The following is a 17,871-nucleotide window of genomic DNA, read 5'->3' on the forward strand; positions in this document are numbered from 1 at the left end:
TTCCCTTCCCTGTTCTACAGTATCTTATCCAATCCCCCTTCCCTTCCCTGTTCTACAGCATCTTATCCAATCCCTCTTTCCTTCCCTGTCATACAGCATCTTATCCAATCCCCCTTCCCTGTTCTACAGCATCTTATCCAACACCACTTCCCATTCCTTTCCTATAGCGTCTTATTCAAACCCCCCTTCTCATTCAAATCAAGTTTTATTAGTCAAATGCCTCGAATACAACAGGTATATAGACCTTACAGTGAAATGCTTATATACCAGCCCCTACCCAACATGCAGTTAAAATAAAAAAAGTAACAAGTAATTAAAGAGCAGCAGTAAAATAGCAATAGCGAGACTGTACCAGTACCCCCCTGTATATAGAGTCAATGTGCGGGTTAGTCGAGGTAATTGAGGTAATATGTACATGTAGGTAGAGTTATTAAAGTGACTCTGCATAAATAATAACAACAGAGAGTAGCAGCAGTGTAAAATAGGGGGGGGGGGGGGGGGTTAATGAAAATAGTCTAGGTAGCCATTTGATTAGATGTTCAGGAGTCTTATGGCTTGGGGGTAGAAGCTGTTTAGATGCCTATTGGACCTAGACTTGGCGCTCCGGTACCGCTTGCCGTGTGGTAGCAGGGAGAACAGTCTATGACCATGGGTGACTGGAGTCTTTGACATTTTCTAGGGCCTTCCTCTGACACCTCCTGGCATAGAGGTCCTGGATGGCAGGAAGCTTGGCCCAGTGATGTACTGGGCTGTTCACACTACCCTCTGTAGTGCCTTGCGGTCGGAGGCCGAGCAGTTGCCATACCAGGCAGTGATGCAACAAGTCAGGATGCTCTCGATTGTGCAGCTGTAGAACCTTTTTGAAGATCTGAGGACCCATGCCAAATCTTTTCAGTCTCCTGAGCGGGAATAGGCTTTGTCATGCCCTCTTCATGACTGTCTTGGTGTACTTGGACCATGTTAGTTTGTTGGTGATGTGGACACCAAGGAACTTGAAGCTCTCAACCTGCTCCGCTACAGCCCCGCCGATGAGAATGGGGGCGTGCTCGGTCCTCTTTTTCCTGTAGTCCACAATCATCTCCTTTGTCTTGATCACGTTGAGGGAGAGAGAGGTTGTTGTCCTGGCACCACACGGCCAGGTCTCTGACCTCCTCCCTATAGGCTGTCTCGTCGTTGTCAGTGATCAGGCCTACCACTGTTGTCATCGGCCAATTTAATGATGGTGTTGGAGTCGTGCCTGGCCATGCAGTCATGAGTGAACAGGGAGTACAGGAGGGGACAGAGCATGGAACCCCTGTGTTGAGGATCAGCATGGCGGATGTGTTGTTACCTACCCTTACCACCTGGGGGTGGCCCGTCAGGATGTCCAGGATCCAGTTGCAGAGTGAGGTGTTTAGTTCCAGGGTCCTTAGCTTATTGATGAGCTTTGAGGGCACTATGGTGTTGACCGCTGAGCTGTAGTCAATGAATAGCATTCTCACATAGGTGTTCCTTTTGTCCAGGTGGGAAAGTGCAGTGTGGAGTGCAAAAGAGATTGCATCCTCTGTGGATCTGTTGGGGCGGTATGCAAATTGGAGTGGGTCTAGGGTTTCTGGGATAATGGTGTTGATGTGAGGCATGACCAGCCTTTCAAAGCACTTCATGGCTACAGACTTGAGTGCTAAGGGTCTGTAGTAATTTAGGCAGGTTACCTTAGTGTTCTTGGGCACAGACACTATGGTTTTCTGCTTAAAACATGTTGGTATTACAGACTCGGACAGGGAGAGGTTGAAAATGTCAGTGAAGACATTTGCTAGTTGGTCAGTGCATGCTCGCAGTACATGTCCTGGTAATCCATCTGGCCCTGCGGCCTTGTGTATGTTGACCTGCTTTAAATGGCTTTTCTCACATCATGAGCGTGATCACACAGTCTTCCGGAACAGCTGGTGCTCTCATGCATGTTTGAGGGTTATTTGCCTCGAAGCGAGCATAGAAGTAGTTTAGCTCATCTGGTAGGCTCGTGTCACTGGGTAGCCCCCAGCTGTGCTTCCCTTTGTAGTCTGTAATGGTTTGCAAGCCCTGCGACATCCGACGAGCGTCAGAGCCGGTGTAGTACGATCCGATCTTAGTCCTGTGTTGAAGCTTTGCCTGTTTGATGGTTCGTCGGAGGGCATAGCGGGATTTCTTATAAGCTTCCGGGTTATACAGTCCCGTTCCTCTAGCCTTTAGCTAAGTGCGGATGTTGCCTGTGATCCATGGCTTCTGGTTGGGGTATGTACGTACGGTCACTGTGGGGGCGACATCATCGTTGCACTTATTGATGAAACCAATGACTGATGTGGTGTACACCTCAATGCCATCGGAGGAATCCTGGAACATATTCCAGTCTGTGCTAGTAGAACACTCATGTAGCTTAGCATCTGCTTGTAAGCAGGAATCAGGAGGATAGAATTATGGTCAGATTTGCAAAATGGAGGGCGAGCTTTGTATGCATCTCTGTGTGTGGAGTAAAGGTGGTCCAGAGTTTTTTTCCCCTCTGGTTGAACATTTAACATGCTGGTAGAAACATGCTGATAAAAAAAGACAGATTTAAGTTTCCCCGCATTAAAGTCCCCGGCCACTAGGAGCGACGCCTCTGGGTGAGCGTTTTCTTGTTTGCTTATGGCGAATACAGCTAATTTATTGCGGTCTTAGTGCCAGCATCAGTCTGTGGTGTTATGTAGACAACTACGAAAAATACAGATGAAAACTCTCTAGGTAGATGGTGTGGTCTACAGCTTATCATGAGATACTTTACCTCAGGTGAGCAAAACCTTGAGACTTCCTTAGATATCGTGAACCAGCTGTTATTTACAAAAATACATAGTCCGCCGCCCCTTGTCTTACCAGACGCGGCTGTTCTATCCTGCCGATACAGCGTATATCCAGCGAGCTGTATGTTGATAATGTGGTCGCTCAGCCACGACTCCATGAAGCAAAGATATTACAGTTCTGAATGTCCCGTTGGTAGTTTAATCTTCCGCATAGGTCATCTATTTTATTTTCCAAAGATTGCACGTTTGCTAGCAGAATGGAAGGCAGTGTGGGTTTATTCGATCGCCTACTAATTCTCAGAAGGCAGCCCACCCTCCGGACCCTTTTTCTCAGCCTTCTCTTCACGCAAATGACAGGGATCTGGGCCTGTTCCCGGGAAAGCAGTATGTCATTCACGTCGGACTCGTTAAAGAAAAAAATCTGTCTGCCGGTTCGTGGTGAGTAATCGCAGTTCTGATGTCCAGAAGTTATTTTCGGTCATAAGAGACGGTAGTAGCAACATTATGTACAAAATAAGTAAAAAAAATAAGTTACAAACAACGCAAAGAAACAAACAAAAACACAATTGGATAGAAACACGTAAAATGTCAGCCTTCTTCTCCGGCGTCATCTTAACTTTCCTATAGCATCTTATTCAACCCCCCCTTCCCTTTCTTTAGTCATAGGTGCACCCCAAATGGCACCCTATTCCCTACATGGTGCACTACTTTTGACCAGGGCCATAGTGGACTATGAAGGGAATAGGGTGCCATTTGGGAGACACACAGATGGTCGGAGCATCTGACGTGCACCTGACCCAACAGCTGAACACGCTGTTCACCCATTTCTGCAGGGCAATCTTTATCTCTGGCAGCTAGTTAGTCTAATGATGGTTGATGTATACAGTAGTAATGATGGTTGATGTATACAGTAGTAATGATGATCGGGATGTCAGCTGGCCTACTGGAGGTAGAACATTATAGACGTGAGAAATGATAGGGCCTCTATGCACTATGGAAAAGTGTTTTCAAAGGGGCACCAGTTTGATCAAGATTGGCAGAACTACCGTTATTTCCTGTATATTGCTCTATTTTTGACTGGTCAAAGGTAGTTGGGTCCTGGTCAAAAGTAGTGAACTACATAGTGGATAGGGTACAATTTGGGACACAGTGTGGTTGTGAGAGTCCCTGTTACTTCCCCAGGTTAGAAGCCGGACCAGAGCTGCTCACCTGGCCTTTAGCAGAGAATCTAGATGTTACCTAGTGAAGACAATGGAGGAGGCAGTCATGCAGGAGGCAGCAGCAGACACAAGACGTCTCATCTGGTCCATTAACACCATGTCTGTTTCCTGACTATTACCATTGAGATTACGCTACATTAAAAGACCCAGAGGAGATCCTGAGCACTGAGGCGTACACCACGCTGCTCGGTGTGTGTGTGTGTGTGTGTGTGTTTAGGTTGACCTAGGGAACAGGCCTATGGGGGGTTGTTGCGGTGGGGGAAGGGCAGGATTAGTTTGAGTGCACCACAGTTATTGGTCACTAGACACAAACAATGGGAGGACTAAAGAGGATTTGGTCTCTGTGGTCCCCCCTCCTCTCCTCCCCATACCCCTGCTGTCCCTATAGCGATGGTTCACTGTGTGTGTGTCAGGCACCCTCTGGGGTAAGGACAGCCGTGTGTGTGCAGCTGGAAGATCTGCCATCCTGTCTAGCGAAGTGTCTCCCTGCCCCCCACTGTATGGCAGACCTAGACATTTAATGAACTACTAGCCTAGATGTTGAGCAATGACAACAACTAGCAGCATCAGACTAGCCTAGATGTTGAGCAATGACAACAACTAGCAGCATCAGACTAGCCTAGATGCTAAGTAGATGCAATCTCTGTTAACACTGAATGGAGGGCTACTAGACATATGATGATGAACTGCTATGATCTAACACAAGTACGTTGATGCTGCTGCAACTCTTTCAATGACAGCCTCACAACTGCAAGACAAGTTCACACAGTGAAGTGAACACAGTAACTGGCCATTTACTTCTCAGAAGCCCTGTATGTCCTGTGAATTTCTAACCCAATTTAGCGATGCATTGTCATGCAATGTTACATTGGGACATCTTGGCCCACCGTATGAAGCCGGCGGGGCCACAGCGGACGGATGAAAGAGCCGTGTTGGGTTAGTGCTGAGGATGATACTGACTGGAGCTGTACTAATAGACTTCTAGGCTGCTACGGAGCAGAAAGACTCCATTGTGTGTGTTTCTAATGAGCCTCTGGTAGACACACACTGTCGTGAGCTGCCTGTCTCTCAAGAGGTCCTCCCAGACACACACACACACACTCATTCAACAAGAGGTGCCATTGTGGAGTGGGATACACTCATAACTCCATATGAAAAAGTGTTTGTGGCATATTTGTTCGAGTACTCCAGTCTGAGAAAACGTAGTAGTAGTAGCTCATGCTGTAGAATGGCATCAGTGCATCACTGTTGACTGTCCATAATCATGTCTTGCTTGTGTGTATGTTGCTGTGCATCATCCAACATGACAACACACAAAGCTTTCTCTTTCCTATAACATGTTCTGCAGTGTGTACCATGACAACAGAGGCTAGCGCGGTGGGCGAGGCGGACACAGAGGGCAAGCCGAAGCCCAGTGTAGCAGAGGCAGAGAGAAGACCGGAGAACAAGCAGAGCTCGGAGGCAGAGATACAACTGGAGAACAAGCAGAGCCCAGAGCCAGAAACAGAGAGAGAACCGGAGAACAAGCAGAGCCCAGAGGCAGCAGCAGCGGAGCCAGAGAGGGAGAAGCCCAGCCAGAAGACCCAGGAGCAGGCCTCAGAGCCTGGCTCCACAGAGACCCCCATCTTCACCACCACCACTGAGGAGGAGCAGCTAGTGAAGCCCCGCCAGCGCACCTCAGCCAGCCGGGGCCTCTCACGTCTCTTCTCCTCCTTCCTCAAGCGGCGCTCGCAGTGCTCAGACGTAGAGTGGGCTGAGGTCGAGAAGGCGGAGAAGGACAGGAAAGAGAAGGCAGAGGCTGGAACAAAGGAGGAAAAGTTAGAGCAGGCCAAGGGGGAGGAGAAGAAAGAGGCAGAGGAAAGGGGGGAGAAGAAAGAGAAGGAAGAAGCAGCAAAGAAAGCAGAGAAGAAGAAAGAGGAGGAAGAAGCAGCAAAGAAAGCAGAGAAGAAGAAAGAGGAGGAAGAAGCAGCAAAGAAAGCAGAGAAGAAGAAAGAGGAGGAAGAAGCAGCAAAGAAAGCAGAGAAGAAGAAAGAGGAGGAAGAAGCAGCAAAGAAAGCAGAGAAGAAGAAAGAGGAGGAAGAAGCAGCAAAGAAAGCAGAGAAGAAGAAGAAGAAAGAAGAGGAAGAAGCAGCAAAGAAAGCAGAGGAGAAGAAGAAGAAAGAAGAGGAAGAAGCAGCAAAGAAAGAGGCAGTGAAGAAGAAAGAAGAGAAAGAGGCGGCAAAGAAAGCAGAGAAGAAGAAGAAAGAGGAAGAAGAAGCAGCAAAGAAAGCAGAGAAGAAGAAGAAAGAGGAGGAAGAAGCAGCAAGGAAAGCGAAGAAGAAAGAGGAGGAAGAAGCAGCAAAGAAAGCAGAGAAGAAGAAGAAAGAGGAGGAAGAAGCAGCAAGGAAAGCGAAGAAGAAAGAGGAGGAAGAGGCAGCAAAGAAAGCAGAGAAGAAGAAAAAAGAAGAGGAAGGGGTAACGAAGAAAGAGGCAGAGCAGCAGAATCAAGAGGAAGAGGCAGCAAAGAAAAAGGAGGAGGAGAAGAAGAAAGAGGAAGAAGAGGCAGCAAAGAAAGAGGAGGAGAAGAAGAAGAAAGAGGGAGAGGCAGCAAAGAAAGCAGAGAAGAAGGAGGGAGAGGCAGCAAAGAAAGAGGAGAAGAAGAAAGAGGAGGGAGAGGCAGCAAAGAAAGCAGAGGAGAAGAAAGAGGAGGAAGAGGCAGCAAAGAAAGCAGAGAAGAAGAAGAAAGAGGAGGAAGAGGAAGCAAAGAAAGAGGAGGAGAAGAAGAAGAAAGAGGGAGAGGCAGCAAAGAAAGCAGAGAAGAAGGAGGGAGAGGCAGCAAAGAAAGAGGAGAAGAAGAAAGAGGAGGGAGAGGCAGCAAAGAAAGCAGAGGAGAAGAAAGAGGAGGAAGAGGCAGCAAAGAAAGCAGAGAAGAAGAAGAAAGAGGAGGAAGAGGAAGCAAAGAAAGAGGAGGAGAAGAAGAAGAAAGAGGGAGAGGCAGCAAAGAAAGCAGAGAAGAAGGAGGGAGAGGCAGCAAAGAAAGCAGAGGAGAAGAAAGAGGAGGGAGAGGCAGCAAAGAAAGCAGAGGAGAAGAAAGAGGAGGGAGAGGCAGCAAAGAAAGCAGAGAAGAAGAAGAAAGAGGAGGAAGAGGCAGCAAAGAAAGAGGAGAAGAAGAAAGAGGAGGGAGAGGCAGCAAAGAAAGCAGAGGAGAAGAAAGAGGAGGAAGAGGCAGCAAAGAAAGAGGAGAAGAAGAAAGGGGAGGAAGGGGTTCCAAAGAAAGAGGAGAAGAAGAAAGGGGAGGAAAAGACAACGAAAAAAACGCAAAAGGGGAAGAAGAAAGAGAAAGAAAATAAAGAGGAGGAGAAGGGGAAGAAGAACGAGGCGAATAAAGAGGTAAAGAAGAACGAGGAGAATAAAGAGTTAAAGAAGAAAAAACGGAAGGGCAAAAAGAAAGCAGGGGAGGGGAACAAAGCAGGGGAGCAGTCCACAACAGAGGTGCAGGTGAAAGCCCCCATCGCGGCCCCGGAGCCAGAGCTCAGAGCAGAGGTGGAGGGGGAGGCTGAACAGGAGAGTCAGGAGGAGCCGGTAGAGGCCCAGGACCATCACTCCATCAGCAGTGCAGAGACACAGGTGAGTGAGGGAGACAGTGAACTTCTCACCTAGGGCATGGGTGCACAACTCTGTTCCTTGGGGAATGCTATCCTGCTGTTTTTTTTTTGTTCTGATTGTGGGAGACAGCTTTTGCAGTGCGCAAAAAAACAAAAATGCAGAATTATCATACCTACACTGAACAAAAATATAAACGCAACATGTGAAGTGTTGGTCCCATGTTTCATGAGCTGAAATAAAAGCTCCCAGAAATGTTCCATATGCACAAAATGCTTATTTTCTCTCAAATGGTATGCACACATTGGTTTTACATCCCTGATCGTGAGCATTTCTCCTTTGTCAAGATAATTCATCCACCTGACAGGTGTGGTATAATCAAGAAGTTGATTAAAGAGCATGATCATTACACAGGTGCACCTTGTGCTAGGGACAATAAAAGGCCACTCTAAAATGTACAGTTTTGTCACACAACACAAAGCCCCAGATGTCTCACGTTTTGAGGGAGTGTGCTGTTGCCAGGCAGAATTGACTTTATTTTAATGGACTTTTTTACTTCTATGAACTGTAACTCAAATTGCTGCGTTTATATTTGTGTTCTGTATATTATTAAACGTGTCAATGAGTTGCCTTCCCATTTTTTAAAATATATTTTTCTACAATGCTGTTATTATTTTACACATTGAGGGGCTGCATTGCAGCAGACTGAAGATGTAGGTCAATGAGTCTCAAGTGAGAGACTGGAGTAAAAATAAGTGAGGTGAACATCAGGCACAGAAACTGAAGGAACATGTTACCCAGAGTCTGATCAACAACATAGCATTCAGAGAATAGCTACACTGAAGACACTCAGCGTAGCAGGAGAGAGAGAGGTACAGGACAGAACATCAACTAGTTTGGTGCTTGACTGGGGTGGGCTGCTGACTCAGTAGAACTGACTAGGCTGCTCTGTGCAGGTCTAGAGCTGCCTAGATCTAGTCTGCGTTAGGAAAAGTACCGCTTCAAGTAATTATTTAATAAATGAAGTAACATTGCTGTTACATAGTAGTCTAGTACTACTAATCTAGTAGTGCTGAGCGAAAAAAACAAGTTGATGCTCAGTTTGTGTGACGATGTAGTAGGGAGTTGAAGTTTCCAACAGACCAAAATTAGACATAGTTTACAGCAGAAATGTGGTAATTAACTACAATGAACATAATCCATTGCTTGTCTGGTCTCGGTCTGTGTGGAGCAGAGATGAGAGAACAAGAGAGAGGGATAGAGAGCAGCTGCTTCGCGAGGTATCTCTACCTGAAAATACATCATCTAAGTGATTGATAGTTGGTATTAAGCATAAAAGTTTGCCTTATTTACTTTGAAGAACTACTAAAATAGTGCTTTTGTCAGACAGCATAGGCAGCAGCTCTATACAGATGAGATGATGACTTGGAATGAAATAATAAAGTCATCAAATAAAACAAATATTTTATTAAAGTAAATTACTGTGAAGAAATGGTTAATAAGTGATTAACAAAGGTCATCATTAGCATCATGGGACTTTTATTAATGGTTTGATTCTGTGTTGTTACAACCTTTAACCCACATAATGCATGCTGCATTTATTGTAAAAAATGTTTTTATAGAAACCGAAATCAAAAACTGAGATCATTTTTTAATAATTGAACCGAAACCGAACCCGACTTAAAAAACAAAACAATTCCCAGCACTATAATCAATGACAAGAGTTGAAGTGTAGTTGGAAAGAGAAGAGCATGGCGGTATGAAAGCTGTTTGTTATAACACAGAAGGACTGCAGTGCGTGTAGTGTAGTTGGAAGAGAGAAGAGCATGGCGGTATGAAAGATGTTTGTTATAACACAGAAGGACTGCAGTGCGTGTAGTGTAGTTGGAAAGAGAAGAGCATGGCGGTATGAAAGCTGTTTGTTATAACATAGAAGAAGGACTGCAGTGCGTGTAGTGTAGTTGGAAAGAGAAGAGCATGGCGGTATGAAAGCTGTTTGTTATAACATAGAAGAAGGACTGCAGTGCGTGCCATGCTCTTCTCTAACAGCTACACTGAAAGTCACTTGTCCTTATTTCCTGAGGATAATGACTGCATTATATTTTGAGTCACTCTGTCTATTACATAAATGTAACTGTCTTTAATTAGAAATGAAACATCCTGACAACATGTCTGTCATATGACCTTTCTGTGACCCCCTAGCCAGCACAGGCGGAGCAGAAGGTGAACGCCGAGGTAGAGAAGGAGGGGGAAGAGAAGGAGGCGGGAGTAGAGGAGAAAGAGAAGAAAGAAGAAACAGAGGAAGAGCCAGCCGAGCAGATGGAGGAGGGAGAGGCGAACGGAGGGGAAGGGGAGAACACTAATGGAGAAGACAAGATGGCTTTAGCAGAGGAGGCCAAACCCTCCAAGCGTCCGCGGATCATGCAGTGTAAAGTCACCCTCCTGGACGACACTCTGTTTGAGTGTGAGCTCGGTGTAAGACACTTCTCAAATACACCGTTGTCTTTTCAGCCTTGTTCTACTCTTTTCTACACTTCAAATAATTGCCCATCAACTCTGTTTCTGACTTAATCTTTTTGAATGCATAGTTGTGATCGTATGTGAGTACATCCAGTAATATTTCTTCCTTACTGAATGCTTATTTGTGATTGGTTATGAGTACAACCAGTAATATTTCTTCCTTACTGAATGCTTATTTGTGATTGGTTATGAGTACAACCAGTAATATTTCTTTCTTACTGAATGTTTGTGTGATTGGTCTCCTCTCTGTCTCCCTGTGTAGAAACATGCGACGGGCTCGGATCTGTTTGTGAAGGTGTGTAACCACCTCAACCTGCTGGAGAGAGACTACTGTGGCCTGGCCGTCTGGGATACCCCCACCTCCAGGGTACAGTACACTTTGCCTGGTTTAAGAATGGGGTGCTAATCTAGGGTGAAGTGGTGAACAGTAATCTTAACCTTCCAAGTGAAAGGAGGGTAGATGGCATCTCACCTGTGGAGTCCTTTGGGAGAGAAAGATATGTTCAGTGAGTGTGTTGTTTTGCGTGTAGTTTGACTGCATGTTCTTGCCCATTAGAGAAACAGTACCTATAGGATGGAAGGTGCAGTTTCACCACACAGGGCAAAATGACTTTCTTACAGTACGACGGCGTTCATTGAGTCTGTTCTCCTGCTGTCATTTACAGACATGGCTGGACGCCTCCAAAGAGATCCGGAAACAGGTGGCAGGTGGGTGATGTCAATACGATGACCTACAGTAAATACATGTTTCTAACTCAAATGACCAACAGTACTCAGACTGTATTTTCATCTCCAGATTATACATACGAGTTCACTTTCAACGTGAAGTTCTACCCTCCTGATCCAGCTCAGCTCACAGAAGACCTCACCAGGTTAATCTACACACACATCTAAATATCTGCCGTTAACTCAATTTCAGGGTGTCAGTGGTTAACTCCCATTCCCCTCCCTCTCTCTCTTCACTCTCTCTCTCCCTCTCTCTCTCTCCACCCTCGCCCCCCTCTCTCTCTTTTTCCCTTAACCCCCCCTTCCTCTTTCTCCCACCCCCTCGCTCTCTCTCTCCCTCCAACCCCTCTCTTGCTCACTCTCCACCCCCTCACAATATCTCTCACCTCTCATCTCTCCTCTCTCTCTCTCTTTCCTCTCACCCTTCACCCCTCCTCTCTCTTCACCCCCCCCCCTCTGCTCTCTTGCTCCTGCTCTCTCCACCCCTCTGTCCTTACCCACCCCCTTTCTCTTTCCTTCCACCCCCCCTCTCTCTTCCTCCACCCCCCCTTTCTCTCTCTCTCTCCATCTACCCCTCTCTTTCCCTCCCTCTCGCAGGTACTACCTGTGTCTACAGCTGCGTAAAGACATACTGAGTGGCCTGCTGCCATGCTCCTTTGTAACTCTGGCCATGCTAGGCTCCTACACGGCCCAGTCTGAGCTGGGGGAGTATGATCCAGAGGTCCACGGCTCTCACTACACCAAGGAGCTGAGGCTGGCCCCGGGACAGGGCAAAGAGCTGGAGGACAAGGTCATGGAGTTGCACCGCACATACAGGTAAGAACCAGGGGAGGACTGACTATATACTGGAACTATGATGTACAAAAGACCAGGGAGGACCAGACTATATACTGGAACTATCATGTAGAAAAGACCAGGGAGGACCAGACTCTATACTGGAGGAATGTGGAAAATACCAGGGAGGACAGAAATATATACTGGAGTAATGTAGAAAAGACCAGGGAGGACCAGACTCTATACTGGAGTAATGTGGAAAAGACCAGGGAGGACCGGACTCTATACTGGAGTAATGTAGAAAAGACCAGGGAGGACCAGACTCTATACTGGAGTAATGTGGAAAAGACCAGGGAGGACCGGACTCTATACTGGAGTAATGTACAAAAGACCAGGGAGGACCAGACTCTATACTGGAGTAATGTGGAAAAGACCAGGGAGGACCGGACTATACAGTGCCTTGCGAAAGTATTCGGCCCCCTTGAACTTTGCGACCCTTTGCCACATTTCAGGCTTCAAACATAAAGATATAAAACTGTATTTTTTTGTGAAGAATCAACAACAAGTGGGACACAATCATGAAGTAGAACGACATTTATTGGATATTTCAAACTTTTTTTACAAATCAAAAACTGAAAAATTGGGCGTGCAAAATTATTCAGCCCCTTTACTTTCAGTGCAGCAAACTCTCTCCAGAAGTTCAGTGAGGATCTCTGAATGATCCAATGTTGACCTAAATGACTAATGATGATAAATACAATCCACCTGTGTGTAATCAAGTCTCCGTATAAATGCACCTGCACTGTGATAGTCTCAGAGGTCCGTTAAAAGCGCAGAGAGCATCATGAAGAACAAGGAACACACCAGGCAGGTCCGAGATACTGTTGTGAAGAAGTTTAAAGCCGGATTTGGATACAAAAAGATTTCCCAAGCTTTAAACATCCCAAGGAGCACTGTGCAAGCGATAATATTGAAATGGAAGGAGTATCAGACCACTGCAAATCTACCAAGACCTGGCCGTCCCTCTAAACTTTCAGCTCATACAAGGAGAAGACTGATCAGAGATGCAGCCAAGAGGCCCATGATCACTCTGGATGAACTGCAGAGATCTACAGCTGAGGTGGGAGACTCTGTCCATAGGACAACAATCAGTCGTATATTGCACAAATCTGGCCTTTATGGAAGAGTGGCAAGAAGAAAGCCATTTCTTAAAGATATCCATAAAAAGTGTTGTTTAAAGTTTGCCACAAGCCACCTGGGAGACACACCAAACATGTGGAAGAAGGTGCTCTGGTCAGATGAAACCAAAATTGAACTTTTTGGCAACAATGCAAAACCCTTGGTGTAAAAGCAACACAGCTCATCACCCTGAACACACCATCCCCACTGTCAAACATGGTGGTGGCAGCATCATGGTTTGGGCCTGCTTTTCTTCAGCAGGGACAGGGAAGATGGTTAAAATTGATGGGAAGATGGGTGGAGCCAAATACAGGACCATTCTGGAAGAAAACCTGATGGAGTCTGCAAAAGACCTGAGACTGGGACGGAGATTTGTCTTCCAACAAGACAATGATCCAAAACATAAAGCAAAATCTACAATGGAATGGTTCAAAAATAAACATATCCAGGTGTTAGAATGGCCAAGTCAAAGTCCAGACCTGAATCCAATCGAGAATCTGTGGAAAGAACTGAAAACTGCTGTTCACAAATGCTCTCCATCCAACCTCACTGAGCTCGAGCTGTTTTGCAAGGAGGAATGGGAAAAAATGTCAGTCTCTTGATGTGCAAAACTGATAGAGACATACCCCAAGCGACTTACAGCTGTAATCGCAGCAAAAGGTGGCGCTACAAAGTATTAACTTAGGGGGCTGAATAATTTTGCACGCCCAATTTTTCAGTTTTTGATTTGTTAAAAAAGTTTGAAATATCCAATAAATGTCTTTCCACTTCATGATTGTGTCCCACTTGTTGTTGATTCTTCACAAAAAAATACAGTTTTATATCTTTATGTTTGAAGCCTGAAATGTGGCAAAAGGTCGCAAAGTTCAAGGGGGCCGAATAATTTCGCAAGGCACTGTATACTGGAGTAATGTAGAAATACCAGGGAGGACCAGACTATATATTGGAGTAATGTAGAAAGACCAGGCAGGACCAGACTCTATACTGGAGTAATGTAGAAAAGACCAGGGAGGACCAGACTATATACTGGAGTAATGTACAAAAGACCAGGGAGGACCAGACTATATACTAGAGTAATGTAGAAAAGACTGGACTATATACTGCAGTAATGTAGAAAAGACCAGGGAGGACCAGACTATATACTGGAGTAATGTACAAAAGACCAGGGAGGACCAGACTCTATCCTGGAGTAATATAGAAAAGACCAGGGAGGACCAGACTATATACTGCAGTAATGTAGAAAAGACCAGGGAGTACCAGACTATATACTGGAGTAATGTACAAAAGACCAGGGAGGACCAGACTCTATCCTGGAGTAATGTACAAAAGACCAGGGAGGTCCGGACTATATACTGGAATAATGTAGAAATACCAGGGAGGACCAGACTATATACTGGAGTAATGTAGAAAGACCAGGGAGGACCGCACTATATACTGGAGTAATGTATAAAAAAACAGGGAGGACTGACTCTATACTGGAGTAATGTGCAAAAGACCAGGGAGGACTGACTCTATACTGGAGTAATGTAGAAAGACCAGGGAGGACCAGACTATATACTGGAGTAATGTAGAAAAGACGAGGGAGGACCAGACTATATACTGGAGTAATGTAGAAAAGACCAGGGAGACCGGACTATATACTGGAACTATCATGTAGAAAAGACCAGGGAGGACCAGACTATATACTGGAGTAATGTAGAAAAGACCAGGGAGAAATGACTATATACTGGAGTAATGTACAAAAGACCAGGGAGGACTGACCTATATACTGGAGTAATGTAGAAAGACCAGGGAGGACCGCACTATATACTGGAGTAATGTATAAAAAAACAGGGAGGACTGACTCTATACTGGAGTAATGTGCAAAAGACCAGGGAGGACTGACTCTATACTGGAGTAATGTAGAAAGACCAGGGAGGACCAGACTATATACTGGAGTAATGTAGAAAAGACGAGGGAGGACCAGACTATATACTGGAGTCATGTAGAAAAGACCAGACTATATACTGGAGTAATGTAGAAAAGACCAGGGAGGACCAGACTATATACTGGAGTAATGTAGAAAAGTCCAGACTATATACTGGAGAATGTAGAAAAGTCCAGACTATATACTGGAGTAATGAAGAAAAGACCAGGGAGGACCAGACTATATACTGGAGTAATGTAGAAAAGACCAGGGAGGACCAGGCTACATACTGGAGTAATGTAGAAAAGACCAGACTATATACTGGAGTCATTTAGAAAAGACCAGACTATATACTGGAGTAATGTAGAAAAGACCAGACTATCAAATCAAATCAAATCAAATTTATTTGTCACATACACATGGTTAGCAGATGTTATTGCGAGTGTAGCGAAATGCTTGTGCTTCTAGTTCCGACAATGCAGTAATAACGAACAAGTAATCTAACTAACAATTCCCCCAAAAAACTACTGTCTTATACAGAGTGTAAGGGGATAAAGAATATGTACATAAGGATATATGAATGAGTGATGGTACAGAGCAGCATAGGCAAGATACAGTAGATGATATCGAGTACAGTATATACATATGAGATGAGTATGTAAACCAAGTGGCATAGTTAAAGTGGCTAGTGATACATGTATTACATAAGGATGCAGTCGATGATATAGAGTACAGTATCTACGTATGCATATGAGATGAATAATGTAGGGTAAGTAACATTATATAAGGTAGCATTGTTTAAAGTGGCTAGTGATATATTTACATCATTTCCCGTCAATTCCCACGATTAAAGTGGCTGGAGTAGAGTCAGTGGCATTGACAGTGTGTTGGCAGTAGCCACTCAATGTTAGTGGTGGCTGTTTAACAGTCTGATGGCCTTGAGATAGAAGCTGTTTTTCAGTCTCTCGGTCCCAGCTTTGATGCACCTGTACTGACCTCGCCTTCTGGATGACAGCGGGGTGAACAGGCAGTGGCTCGGGTGGTTGATGTCCTTGATGATCTTTATGGCCTTCCTGTAGCATCGGGTGGTGTAGGTGTCCTGGAGGGCAGGTAGTTTGCCCCCGGTGATGCGTTGTGCAGACCTCACTACCCTCTGGAGAGCCTTACGGTTGAGGGCGGTGCAGTTGCCATACCAGGCGGTGATACAGCCCGCCAGGATGCTCTCGATTGTGCATCTGTAGAAGTTTGTGAGTGCTTTTGGTGACAAGCCGAATTTCTTCAGCCTCCTGAGGTTGAAGAGGCGCTGCTGCGCCTTCTTCACGATGCTGTCTGTGTGAGTGGACCAATTCAGTTTGTCTGTGATGTGTATGCTGTGATGTGTATGCCGAGGAACTTAAAACTTGCTACCCTCTCCACTACATATACTATATACTGGAGTCATGTAGAAAAGACCAGACTATATACTGGAGTAATGTAGAAAAGACCAGGGAGGACCAGGCTACATACTGGAGTAATGTAGAAAAGACCAGACTATATACTGGAGTCATTTAGAAAAGACCAGACTATATACTGGAGTAATGTAGAAAAGACCAGGCTCTATTCTGGAGTAATGTAGAAAAGACCAGACTATATACTGGAGTAATGTAGAAAAGACCAGACTATATACTGGAGTCATGTAGAAAAGACCAGACTATATACTGGAGTAATGTAGAAAAGACCAGACTATACTGGAGTCATGTAGAAAAGACCAGACTATATACTGGAGTAATGTAGAAAAGACCAGGGAGGACCAGACTATATACTGGAGTAATGTAGAAAAGTCCAGACTATATACTGGAGAATGTAGAAAAGTCCAGACTATATACTGGAGTAATGAAGAAAAGACCAGGGAGGACCAGACTATATACTGGAGTAATGTAGAAAAGACCAGGGAGGACCAGGCTACATACTGGAGTAATGTAGAAAAGACCAGACTATATACTGGAGTCATTTAGAAAAGACCAGACTATATACTGGAGTAATGTAGAAAAGACCAGGCTCTATTCTGGAGTAATGTAGAAAAGACCAGACTATATACTGGAGTAATGTAGAAAAGACCAGACTATATACTGGAGTCATGTAGAAAAGACCAGACTATATACTGGAGTAATGTAGAAAAGACCAGACTATACTGGAGTCATGTAGAAAAGACCAGACTATATACTGGAGTAATGTAGAAAAGACCAGGGAGGACCAGACTATATACTGGAGTAATGTAGAAAAGTCCAGACTATATACTGGAGAATGTAGAAAAGTCCAGACTATATACTGGAGTAATGAAGAAAAGACCAGGGAGGACCAGACTATATACTGGAGTAATGTAGAAAAGACCAGGGAGGACCAGGCTACATACTGGAGTAATGTAGAAAAGACCAGACTATATACTGGAGTCATTTAGAAAAGACCAGACTATATACTGGAGTAATGTAGAAAAGACCAGACTCTATTCTGGAGTAATGTAGAAAAGACCAGACTATATACTGGAGTAATGTAGAAAAGACCAGACTATATACTGGAGTCATGTAGAAAAGACCAGACTATATACTGGAGTAATGTAGAAAAGACCAGACTATATACTGGAGTCATGTAGAAAAGACCAGACTATATACTGGAGTAATGTAGAAAAGACCAGACTAAATACTGGAGTAATGTAGAAAAGACCAGACTAAATACTGGAGTAATGAAGAAAGACCAGGGAGGACCAGACTATATACTGGAGTAATGTAGAAAAGACCAGACTATATACTGGAGTCATGTAGAAAAGACCAGACTATATACTGGAGTAATGTAGAAAAGACCAGACTAAATACTTGAGCTCTGATAAAGAATGGAGCGGCAGAATGTCACATACAGGTCAGATGTGGGGTTTTAGGAGGAAAGAGCAGCAGACTCTGCATATATGCTAGTTTTACACATGGCAAGCCTTGCTGTACACGTGCACTGTATGCACAGATGACACACACCATAAACGTCTTATTATATAGCTGATAACTTGCACTTATATAGTTGCTAACTTGCATCCTTACATGTTTACTTTTGAGTCATTTAGGAGACGCTCTTATCCAGAGAGACTTACAGTAGTTGTTAGTGCAAACATTATTGTAATTGTCCCCTGTGGGAATTGAACTCACAA

At 44.8% G+C, this 17,871-nt stretch overlaps 1 protein-coding gene across 27 annotated transcripts in view; it reads left to right on the plus strand.

Annotated features, from left to right (window-relative positions):
• Positions 1-7,304: 7,304 nt before the first annotated feature.
• LOC109900173 (titin) overlaps positions 7,305-17,871 on the plus strand; it is a 36,967-nt gene continuing 26,400 nt past the window's right edge. For 19 of the 27 annotated variants that reach the window (XR_004206645.1, XM_031811968.1, XM_031811971.1 and 16 more), the window contains exons 1-6: positions 7,306-7,618; positions 9,797-10,069; positions 10,377-10,481; positions 10,780-10,822; positions 10,911-10,986; positions 11,438-11,656. Coding sequence is in view for 18 of the 27 variants with exons in the window: in XM_031811968.1 (XP_031667828.1) it covers positions 9,914-10,069; positions 10,377-10,481; positions 10,780-10,822; positions 10,911-10,986; positions 11,438-11,656 (599 nt within the window). In the remaining 9 variants the exon portion in view is untranslated. Of the gene's footprint in view, positions 7,619-9,796; positions 10,070-10,376; positions 10,482-10,779; positions 10,823-10,910; positions 10,987-11,437; positions 11,657-17,871 lie in introns of all 27 variants that reach the window. The other 8 variants (XR_004206637.1, XR_004206642.1, XR_004206639.1 and 5 more) reach the window with 1 other exon arrangement.

Source organism: Oncorhynchus kisutch, unplaced genomic scaffold (assembly GCF_002021735.2).
Source record: "Oncorhynchus kisutch isolate 150728-3 unplaced genomic scaffold, Okis_V2 Okis02a-Okis13b_hom, whole genome shotgun sequence".
Taxonomy (NCBI): domain Eukaryota; kingdom Metazoa; phylum Chordata; class Actinopteri; order Salmoniformes; family Salmonidae; genus Oncorhynchus; species Oncorhynchus kisutch.